The 24,329-nt window shown below is 45.6% G+C and overlaps 1 protein-coding gene across 1 annotated transcript in view; it reads right to left on the bottom strand.

Moving 5' to 3' along the window:
• The window catches only part of FKBP6 (FKBP prolyl isomerase family member 6 (inactive)), a 29,921-nt gene extending 5,593 nt beyond the window's left edge, over nt 1-24,328 (bottom strand). Inside the window, exons 1-8 of the mRNA XM_047089476.1 lie at nt 24,257-24,328; nt 24,046-24,163; nt 23,542-23,631; nt 22,597-22,799; nt 21,256-21,375; nt 11,868-12,062; nt 11,631-11,740; nt 10,209-10,301 (exon numbers count right to left, since the gene is read on the bottom strand). Of these exons, the coding sequence (XP_046945432.1) occupies nt 10,211-10,301; nt 11,631-11,740; nt 11,868-12,062; nt 21,256-21,375; nt 22,597-22,799; nt 23,542-23,631; nt 24,046-24,163; nt 24,257-24,313 (984 nt within the window). The 5' untranslated portion in view covers nt 24,314-24,328 and the 3' untranslated portion in view covers nt 10,209-10,210. The remainder of the gene's footprint in view (nt 1-10,208; nt 10,302-11,630; nt 11,741-11,867; nt 12,063-21,255; nt 21,376-22,596; nt 22,800-23,541; nt 23,632-24,045; nt 24,164-24,256) is intronic.
• Nucleotide 24,329: the final 1 nt, after the last annotated feature.

The raw sequence follows: 24,329 nt of genomic DNA, 5'->3' as shown, positions 1-24,329 counted from the left end.
TTGACCCTGCTGATTACTCTTTGAAATCCGAGCCCCTAGTCGGTCTGCACCTTTTCTGGAGTCAGAGGCCCTCTGAGAAGTGATGGCAGGCATGGATTCTGGGGATACACACAGCTATTCGGGGGTTCGTGGATGCCATGATGCCCACCATAGACTCCTGACTAAACCTCCTGTTCTACTTTGCTGTTTTCACAGTGGCTCGTTCTCCTCCTGCTTTCTGTCCTCTTTTCTCAGCTCAAAGCTGGTACTCCAGGGTCCAACCTTGGCCTTCCTTCCTCTTTCTACCCCTCCTCCTGGGTGACCTCATTCCCATTCCTGGGCATACTGCCCCGCAGATACTTGTGGCTGCCACCTGCTCTCCAGCCCTCCAGCTGTCTGCTAGCCACCCCCACCTACATGTCCTGTAGTCACCTCAAATTCCTCAAGCCCCAGACAAAAGATCCCCATCTTAAAACTCCTTCAGTTTCTAACCCCTCCATGGACCCAGTTATTGGAGCTGGAAATCTGGGGATCATTCTTGATTCCTTCCCCTGCTGCAATACCAAACTGTGATTCTTGCCACCAAAAGCAGTCCCTGAATTTCTTCTCTCTCTACTCACCCCGTATCTGCATTCAGGCCCTCATCTGCTAGCTGTGAGGTTGGCTGTGGCAGTCTCCTGGTCCCAGGGTTTCCCCCGATCTCCATTATTCATTCCCCCAGCCACCAGAAGGGATTACTACGAGAGAGGAAAGATTCCAAAGAAGGCTGTTACGGTGACCTTATTTGGGATACAAGGATTAAGTGCAGAACATTTAGGATGTAGGATTGTGAGTTATGTTAAAGAGATGTGTGGTTTCCCAGCAGTTGTTGTTATAAATGCATCCCCCAAAGACGTCCATGTCTTAACATCTGGAACCTCACACTATGTATGTATGCTACCATTAGAGTGGCAAGGAGAACTTGACCATTAAATTAGGGATCTTGAGATGGGAGATTAACCTGGATTACTTGGGTGGGCCCAGCACATTCAGAAGGATTCTTCTTTGCAAGGAGGAGGCAGGAAGAGGCAGAAGGGTCAGAAAAAGAGAAGAGAGCAGGACAGAAGAAGAGAGGAGGGAAGGATAGAGAGAGAGAGATTCATGGCAGGGGGAGACTGAAGATGCTATGTTGACGGCTTTGAAGATGAAGAAAGGGGCCACTAGCCAAGGAATGCAAGCAGCCTCTACGGGCCATTTGTTCTAGTGGCAATAGGAGTACAGAGGAATTTGCTGTATCCTCATGGATATCACAATAAACTCACCTACCCGCTGCCCCAAAAAAGAAAACCACAAACAAGCCCTATGATAGATCAGGATGCCAACAAGAATTGTAGATAAAATGCCTGCATCTGTCTCTCACAGCCTTTCTGGTTTCGAGTGTGAAAATGACCGTTGTGGGTGTGGTCACAACAGGGCAGACTGTGTCCTCTGTGCTAGAGGTGATTTTTGCTCATAGCTCCCTCCCTTTGTCTATTAGATTTGAAAACCGTTCACTGGATTCTTGAAACTTTGGGGCTCATCCCAGTTCCTCTCGGCTTCACCCCCATGTTTCTAGCTTCTCTGCAAAACCCTGAGGAGGGCAGCCAGGAAAACCAGCTAAGACTGTCTTCTCCCTCAGGTGTCCCAAGACACTAAGACACTTGATGTTCATTCCTTATTGCTTAGCCTCTCTCCGTTCATTATGTGCGCCTGTACCCTTGTTCACCTAGATCGGTGTCTGGGATTACATATGCCTGGAGGCAGGGTTTATGAACCGGGTTAGGAACCCAAGAAATTAAAACGGACTAAGCCAACATCTGACAGAACCTCAGGAAATATACAGTGACCCTACAGATCCGATCACTCCATCCTACACATGATGCGATCGAAGCCCAGAGGGGTTCGAGGACTTTGCTACAGTCACAGCAAGGGAGTGAAGACGGAGAAGCCCAATTTCCCATTTATCAACCCTGTAGTGAATGGTAAAGGGCACTTCCACAATCGTAGATTTTGAAAATTAGAAAAAGGAACCTAGTGATCTCCTGCAATTTAATTAAGTAGCCCTCACTGATACCTCATGCACAGAGAGCACAGAATGGACTGAAGTAAACCTTAGGAGGAAGCAGGTTTCAGGCCCATCACAGGTGCCAAGAGAGGATGTGAAGAGGAGTGAAGGGGCCAAAGAAACTCTGCCAGGGGAAATGCTTTCCCAGGCAGGGGTAGAATGAAAAGGTGCCAACCTGAGTGGAGTTATTTATAGTCACACAACAAAGGGATGACTTCAGTGATACCTCCTGAGCTGGGAGAAAAGGCATTTCACAGATATTCAAAAGATCAAGGGACTGTGTCTAACAGTTTGCCTGAAAAACCGACGGGGCCCTCATCTGACAACAAGGGAGCGCCTGCCTGGCCCAGTTACCCTGGGGAAAATACAACTACATTTTGAGGAGAGAAAAAAAAAAAGTTGGAGATTCAGAGGGAAAAAAAAAAGTGGAGACTCAGAGGAATAAAGTCAGAATAATAATATATAAAATTACAAAAATACCTTTAAATGAGTTATTTGTTCAGGACTCAGACGAGTCTAACTGGAGGCATGAAACATCCTTATAGACTCAAGCGTCGATTTGTGAGTTTCTTCTTAATCTCTTTGGGAAGAGGGGGATCAAAGAGATTCCCCATCTAGATCCAGTCACATACTGGATATGGGGAAAAGATGATTTGCTCCTAGGGTTTCCTGGCAACGGACTAGCCCGGCCGGACACAGGAAGGCTATTTTGGAACGAGGGAACCCCTGACCCCAGAGGACATCTCTAGCTTCTGTGGTGGCACCAAGCTCTGTGGGGCCTGCTGCTTTAGTGCTCACTTCAGGCCAACTCTCTGAAGCAGACGAAATCTCAGAATTTCAGTGAACAGGAATGTATTCTCTGCAGCATGGCCTTTATTTCCACCTGAGCCTCATGGGAGCTGCTCTGGCTTCCCAGGAAACATTCTTCTTTTTTTTTCTTTTTTAAGTCTGTTAAGATACTCTTTCCCTGAGGCTGGCCACACAACATGGCTCAATCCTCTTAATTCTACAGCTCAAAGGCTTCAGCTTAAGTATGGAAAGCAGGAAAAAAAGGAAGAAATTCTTAAACATCTAAGTGAGGGAGAAAAATCCATGGGCACCTGGTGGTAACACTCCAACTGAAGAGAGCTGCTGAATATATTTAAAGCTTCAGATATCATCTGGGGTTTAGATTTCAAATCCAATGAAAATGGTCAGAGTTGTTTATTTATAAGCACAAAGACCTCCACAGGGAAAGGGTCTAATTCTTTGAGCTTCATGCCTTTCCCAATCTGTAAAGTGGAAACAATCATTTCTCCCTCAGGAATGTCGGAAAGATGAATGGGTTTGAGAACAGACCAACAATAGTGCTCGGACTCCAGGAAGAACTGTTGAAAACCCTTCACTTGGGGCACTCCTGCTAGCTCATTACGGAGCTCGGCCTTACTCCCGAAGGTCAGACAGAAGCATAACGTGAATTCCAAAAACCGTACAGAAACAGTGACATGTGTAACTATATCAATAGGCAAAACAGCTGGGAGAATATTTCAAGTTACATAACATTTAATTAACATCCTTCACATAAAAAAGGGTTTTTACAAATATAAAGACCCAAAACGAGAGCAGGCAAAGGAGATCAAGAGGCAAGTTGCTTTAACAGTAGAGAGAGCCAATTAAAAACACAAAAAGCCGCTCAACTTCACTAGAAATTGGAGATGTACAGTTAAGATAATGTAGCACTTGTGTCCACTGTTTCAGCCAGAAAAATCCACCTGAGGAAAAAATTTGGGGGGAAACTATTGTTAAGAGCTGGGGCCCAGTGCAAATCCCCTTCCTTCTGGTATTTAAGGATCTCAAAGCATTTTGATTGGTTCTCACCTGCTCAGCCTTAAGAGTGAGTGGATATCCTGTCCGGGTATACAGAAGTTTTTTATTTTAAGTTTATTTATTTATCTTGAGAGAGAGAGAGACAACATGAGTGGAGGAGGGGCAGAGAGAGAAGGAGAGAGAAAATCCCAAGCAGGCTCCGTGCATCAGCACAGAGCCCGACGCGGGGCTCAAACTCACAAACCATGAGATCATGACCTGAGCTGAAAACATGAGTCTGACACTTAGCTGACTGAGCTAGCCAGGCTCCCCTAACAGAACTCCTGATCAATTTTTCTATTGCTACGTTCTAAAGTGTGAACAGGCAACCAAAAAACAACTATGGAAAGTCTGCAACATGAAACATGGAAAAGAGAAAGATGAAAGCAAGTAAGCAGAAAAATAAACATTTCAGAGAACAAAAGAAAATGTGCAAGAATGGTCCTTATCTTTTAGAGGTACATAAGGAAATGGGAAATCCTTGTGGATGAAATGACAGTATTATTAGGATCCACTTCAAATTACCCCGACAGTGCTAGGGGTGGGGAAGAAATGGGTGGGGTCACAGATGGAAACACTGGTTCTATGTTGATACTATTAAACCTGAATGCTGAATACATGGGGGAAATCCTATTATTCTACTTGTCTAAGTTTGAGATATTTCATAATACAAAGGTGGAGAGAGAGGGAAACTATAAAAGACGGAAATCTGAAAAGATCTCGTGGTTTCAAATATTTGCTGAAATGAAAAAAAGCCAACAGGAGAAGGGTGGAAATGAGGTATGTTTCCTGGCAGGAGGCAGGGCAGTGAGGGAGTTAAGAGAGACACTTTTACAGAAATGTAAAGGTTTATGGCTGGCTCAGTCAGTTAAACGTCCGACTTGGGCTTAGGTCATGACCTCATGGTTTGGGAGTTCCATGGTCTCTCATTGGGTTCTGTGCTCATAGCTCAGGGTGTGGAGCCTGCTTCAGATTCTGTGTCTCCGTGTCTCTCTCTCTCTCTGCCCCTCCCCTGCTTGTACTCTCTCTCAAAAATAAATATTTTAAAAAATGTAAAGAAACATAAAGGATATAGAGGATCCCTGCAGAAGGTCTAACATCCAACCAACAGGAGTCCTAGAACAAGAGGAGAGGGAAAAAGAAGGGGGGAAATGTCATTAAGGAAATATAGAAGAATTTCTTAGCCCTCAAGAACATGAACCTCTAGAATTAAGGTACCTATGTGAAGGACTTGAGCATCTGGGGGCACCTGGACACACACTGAAATTTTAGAGGAGTTAAAAATAAAGAGATACAGGGGCGCCTGGGTGGCGCAGTCGGTTAAGCATCCGACTTCAGCCAGGTCACGATCTCGCAGTCCGTGAGTTCGAGCCCCGCGTCAGGCTCTGGGCTGATGGCTCAGAGCCTGGAGCCTGTTTCCGATTCTGTGTCTCCCTCTCTCTCTGCCCCTCCCCCGTTCATGCTCTGTCTCTCTCTGTCCCAAAAATAAATAAAAACGTTGAAAAAAAAAATTAAAAAAAAAAAATAAAGAGATACATTTTTACCAGCATCTGGAGTTGAGGAGGAGGAGCTTGGAGAAGGGGCAGGACTACTGACAGGAGTGGCACTGGGGGTGGAGGTGCCTGAGGGGAAAGCTGTGAGGGCAAAGTCGGGAGGGATGCACAGTCTTAGAGTGGAGATCTTGTAAGTGGGGTCTGAGGGTGGGGATAGTTACTGTGGGAGGCAAGTCCTAATAGGGGGCTCGTTTCTAATGAGGAAGGGAGCTTTGAAATGGGGGATAGGTTCTAACTAGGGAGGGGATTCTTTTCATTCTAAAATCTATACCAAGCTATAAAGTGTGTGATCAAGTGTGAACTGGACACAGAAGGAGTGGAAAAATTTATCGATTATACATCCAATTTTTGGATGTTATTTGAGAATATCCACACAAGGAAGTAAACCAAGAAAAGAGAGCCAGTAAATAGTGGATTCAGCCCAGCAGATAAAAGAAATCTCAGGGGCGCCTGGGTGGCTCAGTCGGTTAAGCGTCCGACTTCAGCTCGGGTCACGATCTCACGGTCCGTGAGTTCGAGCCCCGTGTCGGGCTCTGTGCTGACTGCTCAGAGCCTGGAGCCTGTTTCAGATTCTGTGTCTCCCTCTCTCTCTGCCCCTCCCCTGTTCATGCTCTGTCTCTCTCTGTCTCAAAAATAAATAAACGTTAAAAAAAAAAAAATCTCAGAATGGCAGTTATGCATCAGGCCTATGGAACAGTCTCAACGGATTGGTACACAAAATGGGAGATTTCTAAGAAGGAGGTCCCTGAGAAGAAAGGGAAGTCCCAGACTAAATGGTATCACAGAGTTTTAATATGTAGGATTTTTAAAGTTTATTTTTTGAGAGAGAACACATGCACAAGTGGGGGAGGGTCAAAGAGAGAATCCCAAGCAGGCTCTGAGCTCTCAGCACACAGCCCAATGAGAGGCTCGAACTCACAAACCATGAGATCACGACATGAGCCAAAAATCAAGAGTCAGACACTTAACTAAGTTAACTGACCAGGCACCCGTGGTACCAGAGTTTTAAAGAGGTAAGGATAAAGGCAAACAGTTCAACAAACAAAAACAAAGGCATTTATAAATTGTAGGGAAAACAAAAGCTCTTAAAAACAAAACACACACACACACTACATTGGGTTTTCAGTTAGTAATATTCTTATCACACAAAGGGAGCATAGGTGATACTGTCCCTAAATTCACCTATTTTTTAAACAATATTTATTTTGAGAGAGACAGAGCACAAGGGAGGGGGGAGGGGCAGAGATAGAGGGAGGGAGGGAATCTGGGGGGTGCTCTGTGTGGAATCTTACGCTGGGTCCGATCCCGTGACCCTGCGATCATGACCTGGGCCGAAATAAGGAATTGAACACACCACTGAGCCACCCAGGCAACCCTGAATTCACCTATTTTAGGTCAACCATTTAAACAGCTGAAAATAGCTACGGTGCTCACTTTACATCTCTTTTCCAGACACGATAGAAGTACGGCAACGGTCTCAGATGCTGCTAGCGTGTCAGGACAAGAAGGACACACTCAAGCTCTAACTGAAGAGAGCGACACAAGGCACAGAAACAGAACTAGGAAAAAGGTTAGAACACTACCCCAAGTGTTTCCAACTAGGTCGGCACCTGTTATGAAAGCCCTCTGGTGGCCCCGGTGAAACCACTAGTACTCGGGAGGGAGCTATGGGAGGTCTCCACCAAGTAGGTAGCTAGGAAACGTCTAGTTGTCAAAGTCTGAACACCGTTAAGTACACGTGCAGGAACACTGCATCCACTGCACTGCAAACCACAGGTTTGTTTGCAGCTTCAAAACAGCTTATCATACACCAGCTCGGGGTTTGCTATAAACCTTCAGGCCTTCCAAAGTGCAGGAGTCGAAAGGTTGACTTCCATCTTGACCTCTTAGATCACCCCAAGAATATGCCCATCCAGAAGTACGTGTGTGGTCGACATACCCTCTGGAGATCCACCCAGAGGAAAAAGGGTGCCACAATGGCAATGCCGTGTCTACTCCTTTGCACCGTGGAGATGCCAGCAGAGCGGCAGCCGCACAGAGATGCCTCGTTCAACCCGCTGCCTCCGCTAGAGTGAGACAGAAGTCACACTCCGCGGAACAGTGAGAGCTGCAACAGCTAAATACCCTTGATGGGCATCTTCCCTCGAATCTGCCCCTCCCCTTCCTCCCCTTTGTGTTCTGAGACAAGTGGCTTTCTTGCTTCAGTCATTGCTCCCCCGCCCTACTATGCAGCGCTGAGAAGGGAGCCACTCGTGGGACTCAACACACGGTAACAGGCCAGAGTCCTGCTTCAGGAGTTTTCAAGCTGGAGCCCTGGCTGGTACAGGAAGAAGAGGAAGGTGTGGGGGTAGGGAAGAGCCCGCTCTCAAATAGAAAGGCTGCGAAAGGACACTTGGGCACTCTACAGTAGGAGAGCATGAAGCAGAGGAGACAAAGCTGTTGAGGCCTTCAGAACCGCAGGTTCCACCTGCTCAAGTACTGGCTGTTCAACTCCGATTCTGTGAGTGCCCCAAATCCCTTCAGCAAATCTCTTTTTTAGCTGATGCTCGTTGAAGACAGGTTTCTGTCACTGGCAATAATGAGGGTCCTGACAGCCAACACAAGAGCCAGCTTGGAGGATATGGTTTCAAAAAGGCTGGTTTAGCATTTCGGCTATTTTACACTTGATCCGACCAACATTTACTGAGTGCCAATTATGTGCTGGGCAAGCTTCCAGACACTAGAAAATACAAAGACAGAAAACACATGGTCTCTGATCTCCAAAAATGTAGTCTGTTATAAGCGGAAACTTCGAGACTGTAATTAAGAGAACACTCATTCCACCAGGAGGACCAACATCTTATAAGACAAGATGCAGACAGATCACTAGTATTTAACATCTTGGAAAACAAGAACCAATTGTGTCAAAACTAGGTTGTCGAGAGAATCTTAAAACTTGTTAAGTGCTAAAACACTGAAGACCCAAAAGCCAAAATATGTCACAATCTCAACAGTAGTGGCAGTAAGACAGGAATAGACATTTTGCAGGCTCTAGGTCCTGAGCTGTCAGCACAGAGCCCTACACGGGGCTCGAACCCACGAACTGTGACATCGTGACCTGAGCTGAAGTCCGATGCCTAACTGACTGAGCCACCCAGGCCTCCCAATAATGGCCATTTTATTTTTTATTTTTTATTTTTTTTAACGTTTATTTATTTTTGAGACAGAGAGAGACAGAGCATGAACGGGGGAGGGGCAGAGAGGGAGACACAGAATCGGAAACAGGCTCCAGGCTCTGAGCCATCAGCCCAGAGCCCGACGCGGGGCTCGAACTCATGGACCGCGAGATCGTGACCTGAGCTGAAGTCGGACGCTTAACCGACTGAGCCACCCAGGCGCCCCAATAATGGCCATTTTAGACTCAAACACAGTCATTCCTAATTTGACAAAACACCCAAAACTTAGGAATATCTGGGAAACCATCTAAAAACTCATCAGGTCCAAAACACCTTCGAGACAGAGAAAGCTGGGGGGGTTAGAGACAACGATGAGGAGCTGCCCTGCTGGATTTTCCAAGATCTGTTTCCAGGACAGACCCTGGGAGAACTGGGTCTCCACTAAATGGTACGACATGCCAGATGACACGACAGTCCAAAACGTCTGGCAAAAAGCCAGCAAACCTCTCTTCCTGCTGGACATTAACAGTAGCCAAACAGGAGAAGTATTCTGGCTCACGTCTCAGTTCAGAAAACCCACTAATACTTCAATGTCCCCGAAAGACCCAAAGGCCAGGGTCACTGGGTCAGAGCTTGTGATAAAGGCAACATTTACTTCTGATACCGACTGGTTGTTTTTGACAGGGCAGAGAACAACAGCTTTTAGATCACTTGCGAAAATGTCTGGGATGAATAGGCCTTTTCACTGCCTTCTTCTCTCCAATCTCTTTTGTAGAGAGATGTAGGTAGCAACAAAGGAGAGATTTATTACCATGAGCCCATTCGGCAGCTGTTTTCTTGTTGCTCCTTGTTTAACTTCTCTCAAGAGAGCTGAGTTATCTACCCAGCAAAGCAGGTGTTTAAGGCAGGTGATTTTGTTTCCATTAATTTTCTTAAGTAATAGTAAACCAGACTAGAGAATTATCTCATGAACTCACAGGGGAACCTTAACCCTGTGCCTGCTAAATCACAAGGCATCTGCTGCAGCAGGAAAGTTAGGTTGTGATCCCTGGTGGTTCCAACACCTTCAAATCTCTCCAACTGACAGTAAGCAGAACTTAAGAGTCACAGCTCATCCCTACTGCCCAACATCTGGATTTTGTCTTAACAATGTGTTAGACATAAAGTGATGCTGGAGGCTTCCAGGAAAAAACAGATTAAGAAAGGCATTACTCTTCATTGCAAAGCCCAGATAAACCATCACATTAATGACTATACTCAACAGTTTCATGTTCCGAGCTACTGGGAGGGAAAGGTTAACATAAACATGGAAAAAGTTTTTAATTTTAAGGCTTAAGACCGCCTCCACCTATAAATTGAATCTCCAGCTCTGGAACTTTCCAATCTTTACCATGATCATCTTCATGAGAAGGCCTATGGTATGTGCACTCTACACAGTCACTGTGCCATTAGCTTCCCACAGGAACTTTCTACCCCTCCCATCTATACTCACTTGTAGACAGCCACTATTCACTAGTGGGCTGAGGAGAACAACCATCCTTCCATATACTGGACAAAATTCTGAAGCCTTGCATGCTTCAGCCCTTTGATTACCTTCAATTTTCTCCTACTGTAGAGCCATTATCATAAGCAGCGAACATTCGGTGACACATTTCTTTCTCTTTATCTGTGTAGTCCCTGTAATAGCTGGAGACAAAAATACACATTAGAGAAAATCTGTCTTTGTAGGAGGTGACATCTGGTGGCTAGAATACTCCACTCAGGTCCAGAAACATTGAAAATTCAGCAAACCCTGAACTGAATCTGGAGGCGATGGAAGCCGGACATGTAGGGGAACCAGGAGAGGCTCCCAGGGAAGGGCTGTTTAAGAAGCACATGGACAACCTGAAGCCCACAATCTGAGAAGATGACAACCTTAAAGGCTGGAGCCACTGAAAGGGCTGCCAGGCTGAGTCTTCCCAAATGGCCTCATACTCGGTGACCTCTGATTTATCTTGAGATTTCTTTGCTAAATAATGGTCAGATTCCGAAATTTCTACATCGGACTTGTAAGTATCTTCAAAGGATACACTTATTATTTTTGGCACCTAGGTGGGACAGGATACTTTTAAAAACCAGAGAAGAGGGGTGCCTGGCTGGCTCAGTCAGTAGAACATGTGACTCCTGATCTCCGGGTTGTAAGTTCAAGTCCCATGTTGGGTGTAGAACTTAGTCTAATTACGTAATAAATATTTCAGTTTAAAAACAATCAGAAAAGAGATTTCTGGACAGTCTTAAAAGGCCTGAAATACAACAAATGGATTCAAGTGTAAGGGGTGCACACAGGATTTTTTTTTTTTTTTTTAACATCAAGGGGCTTCAACTAGCAATCCAGATTAAATGTTTAATGTCAACAGGAGTAGAGAATCTTACCAGTAGAGAAGAACAAAAAAATAATACCTAAGAAACTGGACAGATTATTATGGACAACTCTTATTTATATGCTGATATAGTCAAAGTAGAAAACTTTGAAAGTAACTTCTGTAATCACAAAAAGCTACACTACTGAAAGACTGGTACTGGTATTACTTGGATAACAAAAAGTCACCCTCTGGGTATGAATTAGACCTGAAAGATCCACTGCAGATCAAACCAGGATCTACAAGACACATTTCTGCATTCTGTTAAGAACAGTGGTTTACAGTTGTGGCAAGTAGGGGAAAGTATCTGAAGAACAAGACCTTTTCAAAAAATTACACTGGCCCGCCTGTTATAGAGTGCTTACTTTGGGGGTAAGGGGTGGGGAATAGGGAGATGGGATAGGATCCGGATTTGCAGTTTTGAAGTTTGTCCCAGGCTCCTCAGTGGGAGCTGTTGGTTTAGCACTTCTTAAAGCCAGCTCTAGGGGGCACTGCCTTGTAACACGCTCCACACAACATTGCCAAATAGTCCTTTGCCAGGTGGACAGACATGAACTGCAGCCCCAAGGCTCATCTCTCTCTCTTTGGTTCGCACTCTCGCAAACAGAGGTCTCACCTGGCCAGTTTCTTCAGCTCGTTATTGATGTCATGATTGAAGGGCTGTTCCTTCTGGGCTCGGACTAGAAAATCTCGAGCCTTCTGATACTCAGTCATGATAAGACAGGCCTGTCAAAGGATGGAGTTTTAAAAACACACTTGGTTAGGAAAGACAGTGTTTTTGTAGGGCCCAAGTTGAACATCACCACTACCTTTCCTTGGGCATTTGTTCCCCAGTCCCTGCCCTCCAACACACCTGTCCGCACCGGAAGAGGGCCTTGGCATTCTTCCGGTCAATGATCAGAGCCTGTTCTCCATAACGCAGGGCCGTGGCGGGCCGCTCCAGCTTCAGGTATGTAAAGGACAGGTTAAGGAGGACAAGAAGCTTGGCTGCTTCCACCAGGTGCTGCTCTTCAGGGGGTGCTGATCGCCGGTGAAGCAGCAGCAAGGCCTGTGGACAAGGAAAATAGGTAGTCAAGAGGAGGTAGGTAATCTTGCTATTAAAAGCCCTAAGAGGGGCGCCTGGGTGGCGCAGTCGGTTAAGCGTCCGACTTCAGCCAGGTCACGATCTCATGGTCCGTGAGTTCGAGCCCCGCGTCGGGCTCTGGGCTGATGACTCAGAGCCTGGAGCCTGTTTCCGATTCTGTGTCTCCCTCTCTCTGCCCCTCCCCCGTTCATGCTCTGTCTCTCTCTGTCCCAAAAAAAAATAAAAATAAAATAAAAGCCCTAAGAATCCAGAAAAAAAATGTATTAGAGCTAAAAAAAAAAAAAAAAAAAATGAGTTCAAGATCAACACAGGAGAGTTAGCTGTAAGTCTATACTCCAACAATAAACAATCCAAAAATGAGGACGACAACTCCATTTACAATAGCATCAAAATGAAGTCACGATAAATTTAAAATGCAAGAACTGTATATTGGAAACTACAAAACACTGTTGAAAAAACTAAAGTCCTGGGGCGCCTGGGTGGCTCAGTCAGTTAAGCGGCCGACTTCGGCTCAGGTCATGATCTCGCGGTCCGTGAGTTCGAGTCCCGCGTCAGGCTCTGTGCTGACAGCTCAGAGCCTGGAGCCTGCTTCAGATTCTGGGTCTCCTTCTCTCTGACCCTCCCCTGTTCATGCTTTGTCTCTCTCTCTCTGTCTCAAAAATAAGTAAACGTGGGGCGCCTGGGTGGCTCATTTGGTTAAGCGTCCGACTTCAGCCAGGTCACGATCTCACGGTCCGTGGGTTCGAGCCCCGCGTCGGGCTCTGGGCTGATGGCTCAGAGCCTGGAGCCTGTTTCAGATTCTGTGTCTCCCTCTCTCTCTGCCCCTCCCCCGTTCATGCTCTGTCTCTCTCTGTCCCAAAAATAAATAAACGTTGAAAAAAAAAAATTAAAAAAAAAATGTTGAAAAAAAAATTTTTTTAAATAAAATTAAAAAAATAAACGTTAAAAAAAATTTTTTTTAATTTTTTTTAATGTTTATTTATTTTTGAGACAGAGAGAGACACAGCATGAACGGGGGAGGGATAGAGAGAGAGGGAGACACAGAGTCGGAAGCAAGCTCCAGACTCTGAGCCATCAGCCCAGAGCCCGACGCGGGGCTCGAACTCGCGGACCACGAGATCGTGACCTGAGCCGAAGTCGGACGCTTAACCGACTGAGCCACCCAGGCGCCCCCAAAAAAATTTTTTTTTAAAGAAAAAACTAAAGGCCTAAATGGAAATACATTCCCTGTCCATGGATCATAAGACTTAATAGGAAGGCAATACTCCCAAGGTTGATACATAAATTCAAAGCAACTGCTACCAAAATTTCAACAATCTTTGCAGAAATGGTCAAGCTGATCTGAAAGTTTGCATGGGAATTCAAGGGATGTCAAGTAGCCAAAACAATACTTAAAACAAGAATAAAAATGGAAGACTCACACTTTCAATTTCAAAGCTTATTACAAAGCTACAGTAAGCAAGCCAGAGTGGTTTGGACACACACAGATTAAGAGAATAGAATGGAGAATGTAGATTGAGAGTCCAGAAACAAACCTACACTTGTGTAGAGTCAATGGATTTTCAACAAGGGTACCAGCACCATTCAACGAGGAAAGAGTAGTCTTTTCAACAAATGGTGCTGGGACAACTGGTTGTCAATATGCAAAAGAGTGAGGTTGGATTTCCACTTCACACATATACAAATGCTAACAAAATGGATGATAGACCTAAATGGAGGAGTTAAACTGTAAGACTCTTAGAAGAAAACAGATATAAATCTTTCTTTGGACTTTGGATAATGGTTTCTTAGACATGACATGCAAAGCACAAATCACACACATAAAAAAGATAAGCTGGACTTCAAGTTTAAAAACTTTTGTGTTTCAAAGGATATTATCAAGAAAACAAAGAAAATGACTGAAAAAAGTCACTATAACCATCATTTACTGGTTTAAACTAATAACACAGTGGCTTACTGATGTCACTGTGTATGCCTATAGACGATTTTGTATTTTTGAATGAAAAGACACTTGTACATTCCTGAAAAGAAAAAGAATGTGAAATGACAACTCACAGAATCGGAGAAAATATCTGTAAATCATATTTAAGAAGAACCTACTATCCAGACAATATAAATAACTTTTATAAGTATAAGAAGAAAATCCAATTAAAAATGGGCAAAGAAGGGGCGCCTGGGTGGCTCAGTTGGTTAAGCGTCTGACTTCAGCTCAGGTCATGATCTCATGGTTTGGGAGTTCAAGCCCCGTGTCAGGCTCTGAACCAACAGCTCAGAGTCTGGAGCCTGCTTTGGATTCTGTATCTCCCTCTCTCCTGCCCCCTTCCCTGCTCACACTCTGTCTCTGTCTCTCAAAAATAAACAAACGTTAAAAAAAAAAATGGACAAAGAATATGAACAGACATTTCTCCAAATATGACCTACAAATAGCCAATAAACACATAAAAAGATGGGCAACATCTTTTTAGTTATCAGGAAGTGCAGTCAAAATCATGAGATACTAGGGGCGCCTGGGTGGCGCAGTCGGTTGGGCGTCCGACTTCAGCCAGGTCACGATCTCGCGGTCCGTGAGTTCGAGCCCCGCGTCAGGCTCTGGGCTGACGGCTCGGAGCCTGGAGCCTGTTTCCGATTCTGTGTCTCCCTCTCTCTCTGCCCCTCCCCCGTTCGTGCTCTGTCTCTCTCTGTCCCAAAAATAAATAAACGTTGCAAAAAAAAAATCATGAGATACCACTCCACACCCACTAGGATGCCTATAATTTGAAAGATGGAAAACAAGCATTGGTGAGGACGCAGAGTAACTGGAACCCTTGTATTGTTGGTGGGAATGTGAAATGTTGCAGCCACTATGGAAAATAGTTTGGCAGTATTTCAAAAAGTTAACCAAGGGAGTTACTACATGAGCCAGCACTTGCACTCCTAGGCACAAACCCAAGAAAAATGAAAACTTCAGTCTACACAAGAACTTGTACGCCAGTGTAAAAGCAACATTATTCACAGTAGCCAAAAAGAGGAAACAACAGCCCAAGTGTCCACCAACCGATGAATGAACAAAACCCAGTTAAATCCACACAATATATCGTTCAACCTTAAAACGAATGAAATTTGGTATATGCTACAACATGGATGAACCTTGAAAATACTATGCCAAGTGAAAGAAGCCAATCACAAAAGGACAAATATTGTAGGATTCCACTTATATGAGTACCCATGAGAGACAAATTCAGAGAAGCATGAAGTAGAAATAAAGATTACTGGGGCTGGAGGAGGGGGGGAATGGGGAGTTACTGTTTAATAGCTAAACAATGTTTGGGATAATGAAAAGTTCCAGAAATGGGCAGTGGTAATGACAGTTTCACAATACTGAATGTACTTAATACCACTGGATTGCATACCTGAACATAATCAAAATGATGAATATTAGGTTTGCACATTTTTATCAAAATTGAGACAAAATTTTTAAAGAAAGAACAGAGTATTAATACACATTACAACATAGCAATATATTTTCAAAGTTCACCTAAGTGAAAGAAGCTAGACACAGAGCACCACACATTTGGGGATTCTATTTATGTACAATGTCTAGGAATAGGCAAATTCATAGAAACAAAGCAAAATAGGAGCGATGAAGGGGTGTTGAGGGATAGGAGAAGAACTGCCAACAGGTACAAGGCTTCTTTTCAAGGTGATGAAACGACCTGGAATTATGTCGTGTTGATAGATGCACAACCTTATGAATACACGACAAACCACTAAACTGCATTTTAAAAGTGTAAGCTTCATGGTATGTGAATTCTAACAATAGCAAAGGAAGAAAAGCGATGAAGACAAAGCCTGAGCAGTGTCAGTGTGACTCACAGGCAGGACCCCATTTGGAAGACGACAGCCAAACTGGAAAACACATCAGACAAGATGGTGCCGGAGGCACAGAGCCACCAGCCTTCTTTTGCCTCCCCTTTCATCTCCAAGCCCCAGGCATTTGTCACAGAAGTTTCTGTCCATTGCCCTCGCACCTTCTGAATTGCTTCAGGTCTCCTATCACCGACCTGGATCTGTCCCCTAAACTCTGGCCCCATTCCTAAACGGAATCATGGGACAATCTGCCACCTAGAAACCATCTTCTACAGGCCACCTTTGAGTGAAACTGAAGTTAATACATCTCTTTGCCAGTTATTCCTGTTTAAACATTTTTCTGAAATGAGAAAGCTTCAAGCAAGTCTATTCTTTGGTTTCCTTTGTCACTCATAAAACATCATCATCAGGTCTAGTTACTCGGTTTTGAAAATATTTCCAAAACTTTTATCTGCACAACTCCCACCTTCTGAAACACATTCCGGGATCCCCGTGACAGGCTTAGCTGCAACACGCCTGAAGCAGTGCCTCACGTGGAATGGAAAATTCACTAACAAAAGTCTGTCCCTTCAACGTGTCCTGCATATGGTGGTGTGCTGGTAAATGTTTAACAATCAGCTCTTGGGGAAGGGGTGCCTTGCAGGGTGTGCCCATTCCTGTGGTGTAAACAGTTTAACCCTGGCCGATCTCAAGCTGCCAAAGTAACATTAACCAGCTCGTAAAACTTCCTGAGCCATTTTACAATTGGCTCTCACGAGCTCCTACGCACTATCTGCGTGCTACCAACGTTCACGTCCTCCCTAAATATCACTTTTATAACCTCACTCTCCCCTTCCTTCTTCTTCATCAAGTCCAGACCCATCCGTACACATTTTAAGGTCTTCTTGAATCTGGTTACCTGAACTCTATTTTCCTGGTATTCTCCAAATGTAACCTGTGCTGTAGACTAAGTGACCACCAACTGGCCCTTGAACAGGCTCTTCTCACTTCTACACCTTTGCTCACCCTTTTCTCCTGCCCAGAATTATCTTCTGCCTCTTTCTCTGCCATTTCATCCTTCTAGACTCAGCTACCGTGCCATTGCTTCCAAGAAACCACTACCAGATGGGCTAGCCCACAAAGATTTTCCTCCTCTGAAAGGCTATAGTACTAGATACTACAGGGATTTCTTGGTCACTGGGAGTACCTTTGATCTCCCTACCTATGTTACCATTATGTGAAGCTAAGGACCCTGCCTAGATGGCACGTCCCACATGAAGCTGAGCAAAAGGCTGGGAACAATGGCACTCAATCAACACCAATTTCCCGCTCTGAAGACGGAGAACATTTCTATCATGAGCAGGTAGCAAAACCTGTGGCTGAGCAAGACAGACTTCACACTCACCTTTTAGTCTCTCCTGCCCTGTAGAACAGAAAGGCACAATCCAACAAGAACAAAGAACAAAGAACAAGAGAACTGGTAACAAGCCCAACATGTCAGAACAGATGGCAGAGTCTGACCAACCCAGCAGAAGGGAGCACCAATAAAGAAGGGGCTGGTCTGCAGCTCAGAGCCCCAGGAACTGACAGAACGAGCCATCAGAGCTACTGTAGAAGTGGAGCTGAATAAACAGGACACGTTGAACATTGCCACTCAGTCCCTGTCCCTATGCATCCAGATGGCCACTCCTCCCCACCACCTCCAGGATCATGGAGTCTATCTTCTGGAGAAATGGAATAGAACCAAAAGAGTTCTCGATTCAGGGACAGCAGAGGGCAGGAGGGAGGTAAACTGGTAACAGGGGTATTAGAGGACCGTTTCAGTAACAGCCGGAGAGGCCCTCTGTCCTGGTCCCCTGTTCGGCTCCCGGCGGCTCCCAGCACGCTGGTAGCCAGGCATTCACACAGGCAGGCGATGGAGAACAGAGTGGCTCCTGCGGAAACAAGTGAACAGAGACACGTGGGAGGCCAAGTGAGCACACTGCGATGTGCTCTACCAAGCACTTCCGATGCCTCTTTCCCATCCTAATGGGCAGCCGAAGATTGCAAGACATTTGAGGAAAGCCTCTATGGAAGAGACGGCCTCCTGTCTCCCAGTGGCTGTCCTCCCCTCTCCCAAAGTAGCAGGATTTTTGGCTGGGCACACGTGCAATCGGAATATAGGAATTTGCTAGCTTTCCTTGCAGCTGCTGGTTATAGCCAAAAGACAAGGTTCTGGAAAACATCACTCAGTGTGAGGGTCACAGGTTCATACTCTCAGCCCTCTCTTCCCTCCGGTGCTTGGAATTTAGAGGCCACCATTCTCAACCACAAGGCCCAGAGCTCTGCCCTACAAATGGGAACACAGAGAGATGGAAGAGTGCTCAGCATCGGAAACCATTACGGAGCACAGCTACCAACCAGCCCTGCTTTACTCACCTCAAGCCTTTCACGTAAGAAACAGTAACACTGACCTAATGATAGGAGTCTGGGACCTACCACCAAACCTAAGACAAATGGACAATATCCAATGGGCAGGAAAAAAAAAAATCAGGCAGAAAAAGAATGGAGTTTTTTTTTTTTTTTTTAATCTGAAAAGCAGAGAGAAGAAAATTACAACCAATACTCAAAACATAAGAAAAGCTGATGTATGCGTGAAACAAGAACACAATGCTGGGGAAAGTTAAAAAAAAAAAAAAAAAAACAAATGAATGAACCGTTCCTCAGATGAGATGGCAAATAGAGTCCAGGACAGCTCCCAGACAGTGGGATGGCAAAAGCGAGATGGGCAAGGACAGAAAAAAAGGAAAGTTGAGGCTCAATCCAGGAGGACTGACAACCAAGAGTCCCAAAAAAGAGAAGACAGAAACAAGGGCAAATTACCAAAGAAATAGATGAAGGAAGTTTCCCAGAACACAGGACAGGTTTCCTGAAAGATGCACCAGAGGTTCAATACCAACAAATTTTAAAAAACACAAACACCACTGTAAAATTATAATGATGCTAGAGGAAGAAAGATCCTTACATCCTTACAGAGAAGAAAAAGAAAAAGCCACATATAAAGGTACAGGAACCTAAATTTTATCCAGACTTCCTGACAACCATTGTAAAGCTAGAGTCAAACAATATTCTTCAAAATCTGAGGGATGATGGCCGCATGCTAGAATTCCTAGAATTCTATACTCCGTATGCCAACTGCTAAGTGTGAACTACAAGAATATTTTTAGAAATGTAAGGATGTGCTCTATCAGCACAAGGGGGCAAGTGGAGAAAAACAACAGGAAGTCCACAAACAGAACCACAGGGCAGCCCAGGATAAGAACACTGAACCAGAACACCAGAGAGCAGAGGGAAAGCCCTAGCGGGAATTAGAGATCCACATTCCAGAACTAGAAGCAAGAGATGTTAAAAACAGGAACTAAAGCATGTCGAGTATCAATTCACAATGCCAGAAAAAGCAGCAAACAGGCTTAAAGAGGGACCACCTCAGGGGACCAGACCCGGGAAACAGGACTAACAATGGAAGGACTGGTCTGTTCACTGGAAAGGTCTTTCCCATGTGAGCAAGCTCGGTTTCAAAAAACTTTACAACATTAATAGTATCCACGATTTGAGCCAACTATGAACCCAAGCCTATACCCTCCACGTTTAGGACCCTGATTCTATCAGCATTCCGAAAGCGCACACACACACGCATTCTCCAGTCTCCATGTCTCTCTCTCAAGCAATACGCAGAGACCAAACATGGCAGATACCTTTAGCCACCTACCCAATATCGATCTCCCTCCCCCTCTAGCAGCGCCTCTACGTCACCCAAAGCAGTGGTACGCCAACTACATTTCCTAGCTTCCTACAGTCAATGGGGTCCGCTGAATATGGGTCTGGCCAAGGATATAAAAACGAAAGTCACCGGGTTAAGGGAGTACTTCTGGAGAGCTCTTAACATGAACACACCACACTCTTCTCCTCTCCCTCCTTCCTGCCCAGGTGACCATGTGATGCTACAGGTTGAAGGACCATCTCGGGGCGAAAAAGACAAGGAGATGTTAAGGGCAGTGGAGCAGAAAGACAAAAGGAACCTGAATCCCAGATGGCTTTGTGGAACTGATCTACCACCCTTGGACTGCCTCCCTTCTCATTTAAATAAAAATTAAATCTGAAGATTTAAGTTTTTCAGGATTCTGTTGCTTACAGCTGAATACAAATTCTGACTGATTTAGGCTCCCTTCGCAAATGAGAGAAAATCAGAATACCCCTAGACTCGCCTCTAGAACCTAGGGCACAGTTTGGCACACAGAAAATGCTTATAGTATTTGTTGAATGAGTTACAAAGCAAACAGTGAATTCCTGTCAGCATAACCTATGCAAGAAGCCAAACCACAATCAGAAGCCTGGTGAGAATGGAGTCACCTCAGAGAGCTAGAGAAAGCTCCACCGTCAGAGAGACAGGAAATGAAGATGGCAAGCGGGATGGAAAAATCAGTTGGTAGGACCTAATCCTGGAATGAGAACTTTTAAAGACTTTTTACTGAAATACACACAAATGTACACACACAGGTAAAACAAGTGGACAGTTCAACAACCTTTCACAATCTGAACACACCCACGTAACCACATCCAGACACAAACACAGAACATTACTGGGCTCCTCAAATCCCATGTCCCCTCTCTCAGTCATTATTCCCGGCATGAGGATTTTTTTAATGAGATTTTTTTTTCAAAGACTGCATATGAAAAATAAGAACAAACAGGAACATTTAAAAGTTTTTAGGTTGTTTTTTTAGAGATGGGAAGAGAGCCATACATGTGCAATGAGGTGCTTGCTTGCATGTGCTGGGGAGGAGGGGGGAGGAGGAGGGACAGGGCAGGGCGGGGGAGAGACTATCCCAAGCAGGCTCTACACTGAGGCGAAAATCATGACCTGAGCCCAAAAAAATAAACACAAAATAAAAATCAAGAGCTGGACACTCAACTGACTGAACCATCGAGGCACCCCAATAACTTTGTGAAAACATTTTCAGGGATGCCTGGGTGGCTTTGTCAGTTGAATGTCTGACTCTTGGTTTTGGTTCAGGTTATGATCCCAGGGTTGTGGGACTGAGCTCTATGTCTAACTGAGCACGGAGCCTGCTTAAGATTCTCTCTGCCCCCGTCCCCAGGCCCCCATGCTCTCTCTCAAAGAAAAAAAAAAAAAGAGACCATTTTCAGGGTCTAAACTTAAAAATTTATTATTTTTGGTAATTTCTACACCCAACTGGGGGCTCAAACTCATGACCCCATGATCACGAGTTGTGTGCCCTTATGACTAAGCCAGGCAGGCGCCCCTAAATTTATGCTTGTGAAGCATCCTTACCCGTTTATACCTCACTTTGGCATCATAGAAACGACTTTGGCGGAAAAGATAGTTGCCAAACTCCCGTTCGGTAGCTGCCACTTTTAGGACTTTCTGAAGCGGAAACTGATCTTGTTGCTCCTGAGGAAAAAGGACAAGGACACCCAACAAGGAAACTGAAAGCCGTGACACCACAGTGCAAGTGTTCTTACAGATGTTAGGGTTTCTGCTTCAGATGACGCACTTCTGCTTACTGCTGTGTGGGTGCCAAGCACTGGGCCTGGTGCCCCTGCAGAGGTCGTCTCTGTGATGCCCGGCAGAAGACAAAGGGGGTTGCTATTGTTACTACTCCCACCGTAGACACCAGAGCCACACACTGGTCTCCCTCAGTCCTTCTAGAGATGCTCCCTGAAGAAGCACGGTCTCACGGAATCAGAAACTGATGGAACTTGCCAAACAGAAAGCGGGTCTCACAACCACCATTTGTCCAACAAACATTTAAGAGATTTTGGTCTGCCCGGGGCCCTACTGGCCTTCATGGCCACAATGCTGTGCCCTGGGTACAGGTCAATCACCCACGAAGTCTCTTTTTAAACACAGATGTCCTGGCCCTATCCACCCTTTCCTCCACTAAGATTCTCAATCAGTACGCCAGAGGTGGGCCCCAGGCATTTGCAAGAACCGGTTTTATGGGAAGGTCAGAAAAAGGGAAGGGCCCTCCCTTGAGGCAATGACAGCTTAGCTGGGGAGACATCATATCCAGGTACAAACCTGGGTGGACATCTAAGGACACACATACAGGGTGGGAGAGCAGGACTGAGAGTGCATATGGCACCCATGGGATGGTTGAAGTGAGAGGCCACAAAGAAAAGACAACATCCGAGTTATGAGGGCAGCGGTCATGTGTTCCCACTTGCCTGGGACTTTCCCCATCTACACCTGACGTCCTGGTATTCCATCTAGTTAATACTCTCTTCTACTATCAAGTATCCGGGGTTGGCCAAGAAACCATATTTCACCCTAGCTGATCACTACCGATGCTTGACTTGTTAGAAACCCAACTTAATGTTGAGAAGCCAACGTTCATGGTCTTGCAGGGAAAACGAGGCAAATGATGACTAAAAAAAATCACCTCAAACTGCGGGTCCAGAACAAACCCAAGGCCCAGCATTGGCCTAGAACATCTGCCCATACTCAGAGGTGTACCAGGAAGCGGGGGGACTCCTCTGCCGCCACTACCACTGCCACACAGGAGCCTTGTGGTGGGACGTGGGGCAGACTATCACAATCGAGGTAGGGGAATTACCAAACACACTAGTGCATGCTATCTGTTAGTATGGATATCTGTGCTCCAGAACTTACAGCTGAAAGGGCACAAAACTTGTCTGACTCAGCGGAGTCCAGGAAGTCAAGCAGCTCAATCTCGAACAGGACAGTAGTGTTTGGGGGGATCAAGGGAGGGCAGCCCAGCGTTCCATAGGCATAGGCTGGTTTGAACAGAAACCTGGCCAGCTCTCCTCTCCGCATGCTCAGAAGGCCCAGCTCCATGCCCCAAAGTGTAATATCTGGAAGAAGGGACAAAGAATCTGAAGCTCGCCCAGCATCCTAATCCAAGGTTATCAATTTCTTTCTTCCTAAAGTCCAGATCTTTCCACAACAGACTCCGAGTGTTCTGCACTGTGGTCCCAACTCACTTTTCAGTTTTGTTTCCCCGCCACCCCCCCCCCCCGTTGCCAAACCAAGACTTCCGTGGCCTCTACATCACTGCTCGTGTTCCTTCTTCCTGCAAGGAAGTTCCTGCTTCCTCACCCCACACCCAGCTTCTACCCTGACTGAAATCTTACTCAAACTTCAGGGCTCATTTTACATACCCCCTCCTTCATGAAGCCTTCCCTGATCTTCCCAGCTGGAATCAGTTGTGGCTTCATTAAACATTCCCGCAACACTACTTACACCTCCCAGGACCTCATCCAATTCTGTGAATGCAATCAATCTCTTCCACCACGTTAGTGGAGGTATTCTAATCATCTGAGTATCTCTTCTCTTTCCAGCATGAATTATGGATACTAAACCCTTGCTTGATTAAGTGTCCAGTTGACAAATGAACAAGCCCAATAGTTCTTGGAATGCAAAGGTAACCTTGCCAGGTAAACCATCTCCCAAGTACCTAGGCGTCAGGGGGAAATGTGGACAAGACCATGATTGGTGTGGCAAAGCCCGGTCTCAGAAAAACCAACTCAAGGACTCCATGCTCTGAACAGTTTCCCCAAACAATTCCTCCTTTTGTAGTTGCTAATCTCAACTTACCCTCTCCAAGTTTCATCAAGCGAGGAGTTTTCCTAAAGCAATTAGAATCAAAAGGCTTGTCCATGTGCTCCAGATATCCGGAATATTTCACTAGGACAGGAAAAAAAAAATACAAGGAAAATCAAGAACATGCACCCCTCCATATCAATTCTCTGTTACAAAAAAAAAGGGAATTCGATGTGCTCAAGTCGCCTCCCACCCACAGTGATAGGAAAATCTTTGGTCAACATTTAGATGCCTGCCCTTTGGCCGTGAGATTCAAGAGCTTGGTTGTGAGGTTCAAGGGCCTCAGAATGTCCCTTGTTTACACTGGCCTCATGCAAAGGGGAGATGGGTTCCCTCGCTTTCCCTTAAAAGCCCGAATTGTAATAAAGCGAGCGGGGTCTACCCTTCTTTTGTGTGTGTTTTAAACCTAGCCTTCCCTCCCACCTTTCTAGGTATAAAGCAGAAAACACTTGATGACCGGTACTTTCACATCTCCTGCTGGGTGGCAGATGACGGTACCTAGCACGGAAGCATCGGGTGTCACCAGCTCTCCAGCACCCTCTCGGATGACATCCTTCAACACGCCCCGGTCCCCGGAAATGTCCCGCATCCTCCGACTTAACCTCTGGTATGGAGACTTGCGGGGAGAAACACAAAACCTCAGAGCGCCCCGCTTGCACCCCGACTCCGGCACCTCCTGCCCGTGGCTCCCCAAAGCCCAGCCTCTCACCTGGCCGGAAGCGTTGTCCCCTTGCAGGGCCCCCGGGTTCCGCGCGCTGCCCCCCATCGCCACGTGGCCTGCC

Source organism: Lynx rufus, unplaced genomic scaffold, assembly GCF_022079265.1.
Source record: "Lynx rufus isolate CCGP_SWC_20201006 ecotype Redwood Valley unplaced genomic scaffold, mLynRuf1.p SCAF_27, whole genome shotgun sequence".
NCBI lineage: Eukaryota > Metazoa > Chordata > Mammalia > Carnivora > Felidae > Lynx > Lynx rufus.
This window is presented reverse-complemented; position numbering and strand designations above follow the sequence as displayed.